Consider the following 16,713-nt stretch of genomic DNA (forward strand, 5'->3'; position numbering starts at 1 on the left):
GCCTGGGTTGTTGCTTTGCACTCTGAGGGTCCTCACCAAATGTTAGTTTTCTTTCTTATAAGGAAGTAAGAGGCATGAAAGCAAGCCATGATTAAATGACAACTCTATGAAATTTAATGTGTGCCTTTCCACCTCTCAGAGGCCCCTTAACACCCCTTTCCCTCTTGTTTCACAGTTCTACCTTCAGCCCCTGTTTCACTAGATCAGCACAGACCTTCTGGCTTCCCTTTCCAAATCTGCACTGGCAGGTATTTCAGGAGACAGGGCAATCACCTGATAGTGGACTCCAGAAAATGAGGTGGTAACCTAACACAGACTCATTCGTGTGTGTGCATGCACATGCCTGCACGCACACATACAAACATTTACGATGGAATACTTGCAAGTCATGGAGACAAAGATCAAATTGCTGAGTTCCTTGAAGGCAGAAAATTTTCTGTATTCATTTTGTGTCCTGTAAGAGGCATTCAGTGAAAGTTTAATGCATGCATAAATGAATGAAAGAATGAGAACGAGAGAACTAAAAAGCAATGAAAAGATTCAGAATATTATTGTCAAAAATCACTAAGATCATTGATCTTTCATCAATGCAGAAATCCCTACACAAAATCCTGTTTCCTGTCATAAGAGACTCCCTATTTCCAGAGGCAGCTCCGCTGGGAATCTTTCTTTATACAGAGCTGACATGTGCCCCTCTGCACTTCTACTTATCCATTCTTCTTTTTTCATCTTTTCTTTCTATAAATTACTTCTGAGCATCTCAGTGATGATGTTGAGATGTGGCACCATCTTTACAGGGCTCACAATACCAGAGTACCAGGTAGAGGAGATATGACAAAGAGATTATAGATGGGGTGAGTGCTCTGATGGGGAAACAGGATAACCCAGAAGAATAATGGGGACCAGGCACCTGTTTTTAGATCAGGTGGTGGGGAAGGCACCAGTTTGAGCCCTGAACATTGGGAAGGAACCAGAAAAAGAGCATTTCAGGCAGAAGAAAGAACAAAGGCCCTGAGGTAGAAACCACCTCTGCTTTCTCTGGAAATTGAGAGCAAAGAGTGAGGAGGGGGAGTGGGCAGAGGCCCTGCAGGATCAAAGGAAGGTTTGTGGATTGGCTCTGACTGCCCTTGGAAGCTGCAGGGGACTAGGCATTGAGTGGGGCACTTATATAGTCTTATTTGCATTTTGAAGAAACATGTTGGCTGCTTAGTGTAGGGGGCCATGTTGTGGGGAAAGGGGATGAGCTGGTAGGAGCCTGCTGGACAAACAGAGGAGCAGTGGAGATGAAGAGAGGGTGGCCTTGTGATGGCATTATTTGATGGTGAATCAGATACAAAGATGGAGACGGACAGCAAGGATGGCTCAGAGGCTCCTAGCTTGTCCCCAGGTGGCTGGACTGGTGCTGCAATTTGCTGAAATTGAGGAGACTAGGGAGAAACCAGCCTAAAGGAGAAACTTGGAGATCTATTTGGTTTTTAAAGCCACATAGCCTGTTAAAATATGGAGTTCAGATGGGAAGTCTGGGCTGGAAATCTATTTAAGGAGTCCAACTCTGAGAGTGCTGTCCAGAAGCCTGCTTGTCCTAAGAGAGAAGTTGGAAAATGGGCAGGATAGACAGGAAACTGGAGGAGAAGGGAAGAAGAAAAAGGAAGTGTTCTGGAGGTTGACAACCAGAGAAGCCAAAATGAATAAGTGGTGTTTCTTAGGATGAAAGTCTGGGTGAGCAAATCCAGCTGTGGAAAAGAAACAGGAAGGACAGAGAGAGGCCAGAATGCTACCCTGCCATCCAGGGAAGGAGGAGGGTTCTGAAATGTGTGGTTTCCCCTCATCCACATCCTCCCTGGATGAGTGGTACAGAGGATTTGTATTTCCTCACTGACCTGGAAAACTCAACTTCAGAAACCTCAGGAGCAAGCACAATTATTTCCTTTTGAAAACTATATGCAAGGCTGGACATCTTTAACACTAGAGGTCTTCAACCCTTCCTGGACCCAAAGTCCCTCTTTTTATACAAATACTTTATAATACATCCTTAATTTTCTTGACATAAAATTCACATCCATACCCATAATGTCAATGTATATATATAATTTCTTAACTCGAATGCAATTGGAAAATTTAGTAGGAATAAGACCTCAAAGTAGATGAAAATGGAAGAGCAAAGATAGGAGACCTTAGAATAAAAACTGGAAGTTATAACTGGTGAGGCTTATTTGCATTTGGCACCTTACATAAATGTCTTGCAAAAGTCACACACACACACACACACACACACACACACACACACACCTGCCCCATACATTGCAGGACGTACATTGTTCCCACCCACTAAACACTAAATACTAGTTTTGCCTCCAGGATTCACTGTGATACTCCTATCAGCTCCAAGACGCCCCCTGGAGGCCAGTGCTCTCCCCACACTGGGACCCACTGTCTTAGTGGGACTTCCATTCAGCCTCTTGTAGAATCATTTGAAACATGCTTTGCTGAACCATTAAGAAACCAATGTGTCTCCCACCATCAACGAAACTCCTGGGCCCAGAAACTCACCACATGTGTCACTCAAAAGGAGCAGCAAAGAAGGAGGGCGGTGTCTGGGCATGGACCGCAGCTACTCCTTCCACCCTTCAGGGACTCCAGCATCAGCACAGAACCAGGAGACCCATGCTGTGTGGGCACAGCCCCTGCCATTCTTAGGGCCTAATGGGAGAGTTGGCATTGCCCTCATGATTATTTGTGGAATGCCTGCAGGGTACAGGACACACACAGTGCACAGCAGACAGGCACAAATGGGCTTGTTGGGGACAGTCCTCCCCACCACAGCTCTTACACCCAGAGATTTGCATATTGTTACAACATTGTGACAGGTTTCTTTCCTGCCTGGTGCCTGAGCACTTTAGAGTTACCATGAATGATAAAAAATAATTATATGACTTGCATAAAACCTTCGTGTGGGAAGGGTAGTATTAGCTATTACATTTAATTATTTAATGTGGAAAATTATTCACTCTGTGTAAAAAAGCCTGGTGGGAGAGTACACTGTGGTTCCCTGACTATGTCCCTGCCATTGAAAAAGAAACTGGAACACACGGGGTCCAGCAGAGAAAAGAGGGATTCCCATGTCCCTAGGATGCTATGGCATTAACCCATTCAAACGAGAGGCATTGCCAGGACACCCTGCCACTGCACTGGATCTGCCTGTTTAGGGGCAGGAATTGCCTTTGTAGTGTTAGGGGCTGCCAGGCAGTGCAGGAAGGCAGCCAGCAAAGCCAGGACCAGGTGGCTACCCAGGGATGGCTCATACATCCATAGTAATGGTAACAATGGCAGAGGGCAGAAGGTACTGAGCCCTTCCACAGTGCCAGAATGTGCAGGTGCTTTTCACATATGAACTCACTGATCCTCACACCCCCGAGGGCATTTTGCAGGTAACTTGCCTGTGCTACTCAAGGTTCATCCCTTGAAGTGAGAGCAGTTACTCATTTCATTCACAACTTATTCATGGAAGTGGTGTAGATCACTGGCTCTAATGACTTCAGTTGGGTCATACTTACCCTTTGCAAAGGGGCAGGTGGTGATGTCAGGGAGGACATGGGGTCAGGAACAAGGGAATGAAAAGTATAGGTAGTGGGAGCTATTGGCAAGTGTCAAGCAGGAAGGGACCTGTCTGATCTGGTTTGGAATGCTCCCTACAGGGCCTAGTAGAGGGCTGCCACAGGCCCAAACTCATTCCCATAATGAAGGAGTGTATCTACTCCTTCTGTTCTCTGCTTTCCATTCTTCAAAGAGCACATGGTGATGTGCTTTTGAACTTGAAGTTGCCTGATTACATGGCAACATGTCTGCCCTGCTCCAGGGATACATCCATTCAATACCCTACTCCAGGAGGAGTCCTTTGCAGAAATTAGCTCATTTATTATGGCATGACTAACCAGAAGCAGCTACTGAGATCCCCCAATCTTCCAGCTACACTGAGGCAGAGAAAGAGCTTCCTAAGGCTCCCAAAAGGAGCTTGGCTCATGCTCCTCAGGTTTCATCCGCTCCAATGGGCAGGCCTCCAGGGTCCAGGGGGTTTGATTCAGGTCCCTGTACCCTAGCTTTGCACGGTCTCAGGATTCTTGTGTTGGTGAGATAAATAAATGAATGGGTGAATAAATAATTTAAGTCTTTCAAATTGTCCCAGAGCAAGAAAAAGCTTATTTCCAAAGAAAAACAGGAGCAGAAAAGTGTCCAGTTAATAGTGTGCAAGGGTGGGGGCATGGCTCAGTGTTAGAGCACTTTGCTAGGATGCACAAGGATCTAGGTTCCATCCCAGCATCTGCACACACACACACACACACACACACACATATACACACACAAGTGCATTCCTCTAACAGTCATGAAAGAACCTACTGCCTGGGGCCTCATCTCACCAGGACAAGGACCCAGCCCCTGCCAGCGTCAGCTCTTTGTCCCAGTCCCTAGCTCTCTGTGAAGGTGCTCCTCCAGGCACTAGGAATTATTAAGGCAGTGCAGGATGGGCTGAGAGAAGAAGGCAGAAGTCTGCCCTGCCTCCCAGGCTGGGCTGCAAACAGCTCTGCACTCCTGTTATGCCTTCCCCATTAGAAGCCACTAATTTCCATGATAGCTGTTCTGTCCAAATGGCTTCCTAACATCATGCAATTGATATTATCTATGCTTGGTGTCAGTCACCCTTGTGTTCGTGGTGTTCTGTGGAATCAGCTCTTCACACACACACACTGAGGCTTCGTCACTGCTGCTGCCTCCGCCAACAGACTCAATGCCTCTCTCCGCTCATTCAGCCCCCACCTCTGACTCCACAGCCTGGAAGGTCAGGAAAGATCAGGACTCCCACACCTCCTCACCACCACGACCGTCTATGCTCAGCACCAGACTCACAGACCTACTCTCAGATGCATGTCATTCAAGCCAGGGGATGGCTCTCTTTCAGGGACTCTTGCCCTAGGAGGAGCACAAGCCATGTTCTGTGCCCTCTCACCTAGGGCCTGCCTGCACCAGGAGGCCATGGTCACTTCCTGTCATTCCATGTTGACTGATGTTTCTTCTTCCTGTCTGTGTTGCAGGGTCACTTTAGAGGCCTGGGACCCAACTCTGGGGAGTTGAGATCCCTTCCCTACTCCCAGCCTCTTTCCTGCTCTTCCTCCTCCCTTTCTCTCCCCCACCTTTCTCTTCCCCTCTCTATTTCTCCCCACTTTTGCCCTCTCCTCCTCCACCTCCTCTTCTCCTGCCATCTACATTAAGCAGCCTCCTTTCTCACCAATTCCCTTCCCCATCTCCTGCCTCTCTCAACTACTGAAATTCCATCTCTGCCATCTCCACTTCTTGGGAGCTGGGTCTTCTTCCCTCTCATAGGCTCAGCCTTCCCTTGCCCTTCTCTCTGCTTTCCCCCTCTCTGTCTCAATATGAGCAGCTCCACATCTAATCTCAGCTCAGAACCCCCTCAACTCTCTGATGCTCTGTGTAGACTGGGAAGAGAAGAACCCAGGTCAGGTGCCCTGGACTGTCAGAAGGTTAAGTCGGCTTCCCCATCAGGGGTCAGGAAATATGTCCTGGTGTCCTCTGTGCTTCTTTCCTTTCCTTTCTCTTTGCCAGAACCATCTGATAGATAATGAAGGTGGACAGGAAGGAACAGAGAAGAAAAAAACCAAAACAGAAAAACAGAAACAGATAATGGCAGGGAAATAACTTTTCGCCTTGGAGTTCTTAAAGGTAACCACACAGTTCGAGGCCGTAAATGAAACTGTGTGCAGATTTTTTTCAGCCAAGCTGCTGTAAGGCTCCTGTTGCTTCTGAGACCATCTCAGAGGAAGCCTGTGCTCTGGGCAGAGAAGGAGCTAAGAATCAAAAATTCCAGGACAAATGCCTATGCCCATAACCGCTCCCACAGCAGTCCTGCTCCCTGGCATCAGAGTTGGAGACAAGCCCACCTGACAGCCCACCCTCTTCTCAGGGAGAGTAACTCGTGTTTTCCCTGGTCCAATAGCAGTTTATAAGAACCCAGCACTTAACCACCTATATGAACTGAAATCTAACAGAATTTACCCATGACAGCCTGCATATCATCATCCACCTCTAAGAGCACCAACCAGAATTCATTTAAGAGTGTCTTAATGCTAGTGACCCAGAGAATGGGCAGAAAAGGTCTTAGAAATGGACTAAAGGGGAGTTCAAGATTCCAAAACCTAAAATCCCTTCCCGCCTTCTTCTACCCACCTGGTTTTGCTTTTCCCTCTGCTTAATCCCATACCCCAGACTGAAACTGTGAATCTTACTTAACTAGGAGGGAGGCAGATCAACACTAGTTAATAATAACCATAGCTAGTACTTAATGTAAAGCTTATTTCAGATGAGGCCCAGTTCTAAATGCTCTGCGTATATGGCCTTATGTAATCCTTACCTTAACCCTATCGTTGACCCCATTTTCTATCTGGGAAAACAGAGGCACAGGCAGGTTAAGTTATTTGCTCAAAGTGACTACTATAATTTGGATCTTGAATATTCTCCAAAGTCCCATGTGTTGAAGGTTCAATCACCAACCCATGGTGTTACTGGGAGGTGGTGAAATTTTTAAGAAGTGGGGGCCTAGTGGAAGGAAGGGAACACTAGGACTCCAGTCTTACCCTTCCCTGTCACTTCCCAGCTTGCCATGAGGTGAATAGGCCTCCTCCACCATGATCAATGTGACACCACAGACCCAAAGCAACATAGCTAAGCAACCATGGACTGCGAAACCTCTAAAACTATGAACCAAAATAAATCTTTTTCCTTATTAAGTTTATTATCTCAGGTATTTTGTCATAGTCACAGAAGGCTAACAGTTACCCAGCTAATGAGTGGCAGAGCAGGACTTGAACCAATCTACCTCCAAAGATAATACTCTGAACCACTATACTGCCTCTTTCAACTTGATGTACTTCCAATGACAGAGCCGAATCCAGGCACAAATTACAAGAAGAAGAAGAAAATCCAAAATTCATGTGCATGTGAAATACATCATAAGATGCTTTTGCAGCCATTTTTTTCCTAATAATGATTTGGTGAAATTAATATCAATTGGGTCTACATTTTCTCAGCCCACACCAGTCAGTGAGTAGAAGTTCAGCTCTAATCAGAGACTGGATTCTGCCCTGGGTGGTGGCTGCTTGCCAGCTGGGTGAATGTGACCTTCCCTAGCATGGCCAGAGGCTGGGGATTGAAAGGGAAATCCACTCAATCAGTAGGATTGGCGATGGCCAGGGGAAGGCTTCCAGCTGTGATAGACCATCCCTTCTGACTGAGCCACCCTGCTTGGCTTGTGGAGTTCTGAGGAGTTGGACAGGAGGAGGTTTGGTTTGCCACTTCAAGGAAAGTCAGGAAAACCTGTTTCCAACCATTCCTGACTTCCCAACTGTTTGGTACCCAGTCACCAGAGGAAACTGATCTTATAAAAGGAAGTCTTATGGTTTTTCCCACCCCCCTTCTCTATTACACCCCCAAGCCCCAATTACCAATGCTTTCCAGCAAATGAGAGGGTGGGCCAATGCAGGTGAGAGTGTGTGTGTGTGTGTGCACATGCGTGTGTGTGTGTATGTGACAGAGATAGAAAGAGACAGGCATCAAGCTCTCACACTCCAGAGTGTAGGGAAAAAATATCCCTCCGAGGCCCCAGGGAGTTGGCCGCGTGTTGCCCCTGGACAACCTGTTGGGCGAAATGGCAGATATGGGCTTTGTTTCTGGAACTGGGTGTGGAAGACGTTGGAAGAAGGTGATGTTGAAATGGTGGGAGGAAGAGGGTGACAAAGGGAACAGAGACTTAAAAAACTGGATCTGAAACCATCTTCAAGGTCCATCTTGGAGGACTGATGGGCTGTGGGATGAGGGACGGGAATGTGGGTGGATGGGTCCAGGTGGAAAGCTGCCTCTCAAAGGGACTCTGTTCACCCTCCTAGACATGTGCCCCACCCCTTCATTTCAGCTGTGTGACTCTCCAAAGGGCTGTGTCCCCGAGGAACCCTTAGCAATGAGGGAACTGACTAGTTTCTGCTGCCAGTGGCAAGTCACCAGTAGCTCTCCACAGGACAGAGAAGTCAACCAAAATCCCTAGCAGTACAGCCTGAGGAGGACAAGGGTGACCATGAAACACTGATCCCAACAGATTCCAGCAGATTCAGTGGAGTCTGGCATGGGGCCATGGTTGGGAGAGGGTGGAGATCAGGAAGAAGTTGACTGACAGGTTTCCTTCTGTCTGCACATGTACAAAGAAATCCAAGGGGTGCACAGCCTGGAGGTTGACAGGGTCCCTTTAAATCTTGGCCCCTTCCCCTGGTGTGCGCCAGCAGATTAACTACGTGTGTGTGTGTGTCTGGTTTTCAACGTGCAGCTTTTGCTGTGATCTCTGCCTTTCTTCCCTCCCCTCTCTCCTCTCTCAGAGATGTTGCAGACCACGGCCAACTTACCCATTTTGTTTCAGGTCTCTCTGGTGAATGAAAAGTCTCCAACTCATCCTCCTTCCTTGCGCACTGAGATTTCTACCCTCCTATCTCTCCTCCGGCCCCTGCACCTCAATAACTTTTGGTTACCACGTTTTCTAGGTTGGTGCTGAGCATCTCTGGATCTGCTCTTGTTCCTGTCCTTCTCCCTTCTCTTTCCTGACCTCTCTCCTCTCTGTTCTGAAACATCTCTATTCACAAAGATGGTATTCACATCTAGAGATAGCCCCCAGAGTTTTCCAAAGTCTAACTGTAAAACACACACAGGTGTCTAGTTCATTTGGGGTCTTTATTCTCAACTTCCCTCCCTGACAAATTCAGTGTTCCCCTTTTGCCCTGTGAATGACAGTTGAGAACTGGGAGGGACTTGGTTGCTTCCATCTCCTAGCATAGGACTTCTCCGGGAGAAAGAAGTCCTTGCCGCCTCAAAGGCCCCAGGATATTCAGAAAATACTCTGGAAAGCCAACAAGAAAACCCTGGCTTCAAGCCAAACTTCCCTTGACCCAGCCCTGGCCACCCTCTGCTTCCTGGGTCTAGCTGTCCAAAGTCTCGGAGGTGGCGTTTATTTTCTTTTGGCAGAAAAGCCTGGGAACCAAGAGGCCACTTTCCCTATGACCTGACCTCCCACTCGAAGAATTACAGCCCTAGGACAGCATGCCTTGCTGTCCCTCTGGATAAAGGGCATGGTGGGAAGTGGAGAAGTTAAGGGAACTGGATAGAGTCAGGAGGAAACGGAAGAACACAGAGGCTTGGCTCTTGTGTGAGAAAAAATAAAATGGGAGAGTTGACAGCCTTCAAGAGAGCTGGGGCAAGATCTGGGAACCTTTCAGAGGACACTTCCTGCTTTCATACCCTCTCACCAGCTGAACTCCAGATTGCTATCTCCTGGAAGCCAGAGAACAGGGAAATGCTGGCCCTGCTGAGAAAAAAAAAAATGGGGCCAGCCATGCCTTTTCCTTTTGCAGTACACTTCCCAAAATACTAAAGGAGCAAATGTCCCTTCTTAAAGAAGGCTCTTTACACTCCACCCATGGGGCACAGGACTGTCCCATTACCAGAGTTTCCTGAACCGTGGCTGTATGCCCCATGAAGTAACAAATCATGCATTGCTCTCTAGGTCCCCAGAGAGGTAAAGGGTACAGACCCAAGAACCTCATCTGCTCTTTTTAAAGTGCTTACCCATCTGTATGAGCCTCCAGGGCATCTGGAACAACCTATTGGTTGACCAGTTGTCCAAGTAGTCTTTCATGAATATTCATTATTTTCCTTCCTCAAATTTGGTAAGAAAGAAATAAACAAAAATCCTGTCAACAGAGTGAAGCGATAAAGCTGGGACATTGATCTTCCCCTTCTGTGCCAGTATTTCCCCTCCATGGCTTTACTGCCTTGGTTCCCTTTCTAAGAAGCCAGTGTCCCCATATTTGCTACCCAGCCCACCCCGTCAAACCTGTTCCAAGGGTTTGGTAACTTCACTCACTGTGGGTGGCACTTGCATTTTGGTGGGACCTTACATCAGAGCATGCTAATGTTGGGAAAGGAACCTGGGGAGGTCCTTAGGAGGCACCCCTGACAGTGCCGTCTAGAGCCCTGTGAGACATTACTGGACTGTAGACTGACCTCAGCGTTGTCTCCTTTCAATTAGTTAAGCCTTTGCCAGGGCAGAACTGCCCCTGGAGACCGTGGGCAGGTCTGACGTAGGAGCAAGGGTTAGCCCACTTGATGCCATAGAGGCCAGCTTACTATAGATACTATAGATTCTGTTTCCAGGATTTGTTCTTGAGCTTTACATGAGTCACCTCTTAGCCCAGATAACCTGGTCACCCCTCTGGCCATGCTGATCGCTAAGGTTTTGGGGCCTTTTTCATGGCCATTATCACCTAAGATAATGATAGGGCCATTCCCCTGTAAAGAGGCACACACCTGTGTCCCCTCCTTCCCACAGGTCCTTCTAATACAAAGAGCCAGAGGTGTAGGAGAGGCTGAAACAGGGACTGAAAAGAGTGTGGCCATGTCACTGCACCACTGTGGCTTGCAGGGCCCTGCTGTCCACACCCACACCCACTCCTGCCCCTGCTGGGATGTGGAATGGGCCTCTGTGAAAAGGGCTGAGAGGTGGGATAACTGTTAGGATGAGAACTGTGTGACCAAGGGAAGGCGGGGCAGGAAGGCTGGACCCCATGTCTCCTTTCTGCTCCTCCCCTTCTGGGCTCCAGCCCTCCTGGCCAGACTGAGGGTATTCAGAACCTGCAGCAGCGACACTCAGGTGCCTGGACAATGATTCTGATGGTGATGTTGCTCTGTTCTTGTCTGTCTAATACTCCTTTTTAATCCCCATCCTGCCTGCCCCTCCCTCATGTAGGGTTACTTTAGTGATCCCTGGAATGTTTTTGACTTCCTCATCGTGATTGGGAGCATAATTGATGTCATTCTCAGTGAAACTAATGTGAGTATTACTCTGCCCTCCCCAGGAAACCTCTTCCTTCCACCTCTTCCGCCTCCTCTGTTCCTCTCTCTCTCTCTTTCTCTCTCTCTACCTCCTTTTATGTTTTTTTTTTTTTTAATTTCCTGTTTTACCCGCCTCCAGTCATGCTTTTTATTGAACCTGCCGTCGTCCTGTGGGGGAAAAAAAGTGGGAGTTTGTCCTCCTTTTTTTCCACTTATCCCAGCTCTGCCTGGCGGTGCTGGGCCCAAGAGCTCCAGCGGAGGGAGCAGGGGGTGTGGCCCAAGGCACCTCCCAGCTCCCCTCCCAGGTGGCCCCAGCCTGCGTCACCTTGGAACTAACCCTGCTTTGTCAGGCCTCTCCACCCGCGAAAACCAGGTTGCCCAGGTTGGATCGGCCAGAACTATAGAGTGGTAAGAGAGTATTTAATATGCCCACGTAACCTCTTTCTTTTCTCATTTTTTTTCTCTTCTCTCCTTTCTTTCATACCTTTTTTTTTTTTCATTTTCCCTCTTCCCTTTTTGTTTTGTTTTTCTCCTTTGTTGTTGGTTTGTTTTTTTCCCCCCCTCCTCTCTCTCTTTTCCTCGGCTTCTCTGCCCCATGCAGCACTATTTCTGTGATGCATGGAATACATTTGACGCCTTGATTGTTGTGGGTAGCATTGTTGATATAGCAATCACCGAGGTAAACGTAAGTACATGGCGTCTGTGACCTAACTGTCCGTGCCTGCTCTAACACTCATTTGTCTCTCCCTGGTTTGTTTTTGTCCATCATTTTTATTTTCTCCTCCCCACCTCCTTATTTTTATTTCATTTTTATTGATTTGAATTGGTTTAAAGAATTTTTTTCTTGTTGCTTTGTTTTGAGATTTTTTTTTCATTCTTTTTTGTTTGTTTGTTTTAACTTTTGGAACGCATTAGGACTTCCCTTTTCCTTTTAAGTGTTGATTGCTGCATCTTTTTCTCTCTTCCTTTCCAATCAGCCTGGCATGACTCACACTGTATAGAAGGATGCAGCTCTGTTGAATTGTGGAGTGAGAAAATGAAGGGTTGTTTATGACTTCTGGGTAGCTTCTCAGGCCAGGACCCAAACCTCTTCTAACCCCCATCTTCACCTCCAGACCACTACCTCCCCCCTCTGCCTTTCCATCCACATAGCATCTTGGAAAGGAGCTCTCACAAAGTGGAGCATGCTGAGTTGAGGCTATGACTCTGCCTGCATTGTCAGCCATAGCCTGCCTTCTCCCAAGACCACCTGCTTATCTTCGTGTTGAATGGAATCTGTTTCAGTTTAACATGAGCAGCCCATGAAGCCGGTCCCTTCTAGGCTCATTTGGGAGAAGAAAACCAATCACATTCCAAAGCTTGCTATTACCCACTTCTCTGGAAAAACTAAGGAGCCATGTGGTTGGGTGATCCACTGACAGCCCTTCTGGGTAGACTTTTTTTCTGGGTTGCAGTGGATGCAGGCTCCATGTGGGCACCTCACTCCAACATGAACCTACACAGAGAACTGTATGGTGCACCTGCCTGGTTTTTCCTCCTCCAAACCATCCTCTTCTTATAACCTTCCCTGGCTCCTTGGCCTCAGACTGAACCCCAGCCTCTGCACTCTAAGGCCTCCTGCCTCCTTCTCCTCCCAAGAGTTGCCTCCTCCTATACAGTTCCTACCAGTTCCTGCACATGTCTTTTTGTTACTTGGCATGTTTAAATCTTCTCTCTTTATCTATAGGCAAGCCCTCTTGCAGTCAGTCTTTAACATGTGTTGTTTAATTTTTTGTCATTATTTTTCCTTAATTAAGAGACTTGATAATGTTTGCATAAAACTTTGATGCATTGAACCATTGAATAATAGCACAGAGCAGACACTTTAGAGTTTTAATGTAAGATGTTTGAAACTCTATCCCCCCAGTCCCCCATCCCCTGTGCATCCTTACCCTCTCCCAAAAAGTTGAATTGATGTGTCATTTTATTGGTTTGATTCTCCCAGATTAGAAGTCTCTGTCTGCTCCCTTCCAGCCAGACTTGGAAGGAGGCTGTTACCCTTCCATACATCCTCTCCCATATCCCCTGGCCCCTGCCCTGCTCACCCTATTGCTCCAGATTTGAATGCCCCTTTATCTCCAAGAACTTCAGACTGTCTTTATCATGTGTGTGAGCATGCGTGTGTGCACGAGTGCACGTGTTTGTGTACACTTTACCTTGACTTCTTCTGGTAACTCTTCAGATTATTAAAAAAAAAAAAAAAAAAACAGGCTTCCTGCAAATGCTGCTAGCCTCCTCCCTTCCTGAGTGGACTCCCAGTTTTGCAGGCTTGATGAGCCCTGAGGTGTTTCCCTGATGCTGTTCCAGACCATGAGCTTAAAGGCCAAAGCTTGTGCCATGCAGTACTTGGCACTGGGGGCACCACGGGAATGGTAACAGGAAAGAAAGTCTATGCATAGGGGCTCAGAACCCCATGACAGAAAATTACAAGAAGGACAGCAAGCTGCTTCCAACAATGGCAAAGAGGACCCGTTGTGGTCCCAGGGGCTCCTTTGTGGAGTAAAACACTGATAAAATATATAGCATCAACCTGCCATGCTATCTCAAAATATTCATGCTTTCAAAAGAAAAACAAAAGGTAAATGTGTGTGTGTGTGCGTGTGTGTGTGTGTGTGTGTGTGTGTACATATATGTGTCCTAGGATATCAAATTTCTGTAGGAAAAGTGGCTATACTGGGGGAGTAGGGAGGTAGGGGCAGGAAAAGGGAGGAGCCTGAAACCATCAAGCAGATTCTTCCATTTGTACAGTGGTTTTCTATTTACAATTCACTTTTGCTTTTATCTCATTTAATTCTTAACTCTCCTGTGAATGTATCAGGCAAAAACAAAAACAAAAACAAACAAAAAAAAAAACCACCTCATCCCCAAGTTGCTGGTGCTAAAGGTCACGATGGAGAGATTTAGTCTCTTTAGTGTCCCAGAGCTGGAATCTAGGCCTCCTGTGTGTGACCAGTTCACCTTGGCCTAGGCCAGAGTCCCTCTATCTCTTAACTCATGGTATCTTTTTATAAACATACAAATCTCACACGTCCCCCCTGGAGTCCTCACACCTGCCAGAACTTATTCAAATTTTACTTTCTGTAATTTATAATTTAAATAACCACAAAGAATTTTTTTCTAAATAAGAAATAACTTCTTAGCTGCCTTGTGCACCTCTCTCTGCTCCCAGCCTCCCTCCATCCCACAGTGTCATGCTCTGCTCTCTCCCCTGTTGAGGACCTTGGGTGTTTATAAAGTCACACTGAAGGATCGTCTATGAGGAGATGGCAGCAGTGTCTGTGACAGAGAGCCAGAGAGGGTGTCCAAAACACAACACTTATTTCTGGGCTACTTTCTCCCTTCTCCCACACAAATAATATCTTTGAACAGAAAAAACAAATATAACATCACCCAAGGGTGGTTGGGAAAAGTAAGGGCTGGGCTTGAAGTCAGAAAACTGGCAATTTTTTGAGTCTAGCTTCTTTGGTTACCAAAATGCCCTAAGACTTAACTTCCTCATCTGTCAAAAGAATATGACATTTACAGCAGTGGCTTTTGAAGCTCACATAAGAGCATCTATTTAAAAGCTCTATGTAAAAGTGCTGTGAAAGGTTAGACAAATGTGGCACTCAAGCCAATGACATTCTCTCTAAAACCCCTGCTGGGATAACTTGGAGGACCTGGTCTCTATCCAAGACCATCTCCCTAGTCTAATTGTAACTTATAGCCCACAGACATTGTCAGTGCACTCCTTCCCCAGATATGATTAGACTCACGGCAACAACCAATAGGAACAACCCAATGACAGCAAGCACAGGCTTCAATAGGCCTATGCCAGAAGCACAGTTCTGGTGTAACCCTGCACTCAGATGACAACCAGCATTGACGGCAAGTTATGTGAACAATAGTTCTTGGTCTTGGAGGTAGCTCCCTCCACCCACATCCTTCTGCTCCAGATTGCTAATGGATAGCTCTAAGATCTTCTTCCCAGTCCCACAGGATTCTTTAGAAATTCCTGCATCCATGGGTTCTGCTCCAGGCCTTCCCAGATTTTTCTAGACATACAGTCATCACAAGACATGGATTATCAGGCTTGTGTTCTATTTGCAGGTAATCCACACTTGAATTTCAGGGGAATCCATGAGAGTTTTTCACCTGTGACCCATCATCTCTAATTCCTTTAAGCCTCAGGAATCCATTCTCATTTCCCTCACCAGATGCCTCATTTATCCCAATATCCCTCCAAATATTTCCTACATTGGAACCCATCTCTTTTTTCTTCCTTGCCTTTGCCAGGCTATGGTGCCCCCTCCCACTCAGAAAATGGATTTCCCACCACTTCTGAGAACCATCAATCAGTCATTCATTCCACAGCATTTATAGTCCCACTTTCCACGTGTCATGCACTGTATTAAGCACCTGGGATGCATGGGTGGCCAAAACAAAAAGCCCTCGGACTTTCTAGAGAGGACTAAATAGACAAGGAACAGTAAGTACAGAAAATGAGGAAGTCAACAGTATATTTGAAGATGCTGGAGTGCTTTGGGGGGTGGGGGGGAAGCACAGCACCAGGTAAGGGGGCCAGGGGTGTTAGGGAGCAGTGGAGGCAAGTGATACTTTAAATAAGATGGGCTTTCTTAAGGAGGTGGCATCTGAGCAAAGCAAAGACGGGAAGGATGTGAGGAGTTATCCATATCTGGGAGAAGAGCTTCCATGCAGGAGGGGGTCCTGTAAGCCAGTGTGGGGGAGGGGAGGAGTGGGGTCCATAGAGGTGAGAGGGGCCAGGTAAGCCAGTGTGGGGGAGGGAGGAGTGGGGTCCATAGAGGTGAGAGGGGCCAGGTAAGCCAGTGTGGGGGAGGGAGGAGTGGGGTCCATAGAGGTGAGAGGGGCCAGGTCTGAGCTGTTACTCAGAGCAAGAAGGGCACATCCTGGTGGCTGCGAGCAGAGGTATCATATGATCTGACTCCGTTATTTAAAGAACTATCCAGCTATCTATAAGAGTCAAGGTGGAAGTCAGAAGAGCATTTAGAAGGTAAATATAGTCAGTAATCCAGGTGGGGAATTGGGACCATGAGGCAGCAATGAAGCACTATGAAACATAGTCAGACTCTGGATCTGTTTTGGAAGTAGAACTAACAGTGTTTCCTGACACACTGGATGTGGGTGTAGGAGGACAAGCACTCAGGATGACTGTGTGGTTTTGGCGGAGCAGCAGAAGGATGGAGTTGGTTTGAGCTGGGGAGGACTGGAGGTGGAGCACATTTGGATCAGGCAGAGCAGAGCTCAGCTTGGGCGTGTCTGCCAGAGTGAGACATCAGGAACACAGCTGGACACACCAATCTGAGGTCCCAGCATAGAATCATTCACAAATAGATGGCATCATGCCATGGCACTGGAGGAGGGTGCCAAGGGATGGAGGAAAGACAGAGAGAGGCACAAGGAGAGCTGAACCAGGGGCCTCCAGCCTGGAGAGATACGGACCCTCTGAGGGTGAAGTGCTCAGAGCCACTTCATGATTAAATTTCTATTCACTCTGAAAATTCCGAGTTAGATCCTCTAAACGATGGCTGGATGTCACCAGAGCACCCCCCTAAGTGGCCCCCTCATCTAGTTAGACTAAATTGTACTTTAGTGCCTAAGACCCGGGCCACTGCCCTTCTCTCGGATGCATCGCCTTGTTATAAATCTGAGCTGCTCTTCCTCTCTGAATCCTGAGGTCCAGGGCAATTTCACACCAATCCAATGAAGCCTCTGCTC

At 47.2% G+C, this 16,713-nt stretch overlaps 1 protein-coding gene across 19 annotated transcripts in view; it reads left to right on the forward strand.

The window, feature by feature from the left end:
• The window catches only part of Cacna1c (calcium voltage-gated channel subunit alpha1 C), a 617,874-nt gene that overhangs the window by 553,792 nt on the left and 47,369 nt on the right, over positions 1-16,713 (forward strand). For 10 of the 19 annotated variants that reach the window (XM_027951042.2, XM_027951030.2, XM_027951020.2 and 7 more), the window contains one exon: positions 11,540-11,623. In XM_027951042.2, coding sequence (XP_027806843.1) covers positions 11,540-11,623 — 84 coding nt within the window. Of the gene's footprint in view, positions 1-10,852; positions 10,937-11,539; positions 11,624-16,713 lie in introns of all 19 variants that reach the window. The other 9 variants (XM_027951043.2, XM_027951026.2, XM_027951034.2 and 6 more) reach the window with 3 other exon arrangements.

Source organism: Marmota flaviventris, chromosome 3, assembly GCF_047511675.1.
Source record: "Marmota flaviventris isolate mMarFla1 chromosome 3, mMarFla1.hap1, whole genome shotgun sequence".
NCBI lineage: Eukaryota > Metazoa > Chordata > Mammalia > Rodentia > Sciuridae > Marmota > Marmota flaviventris.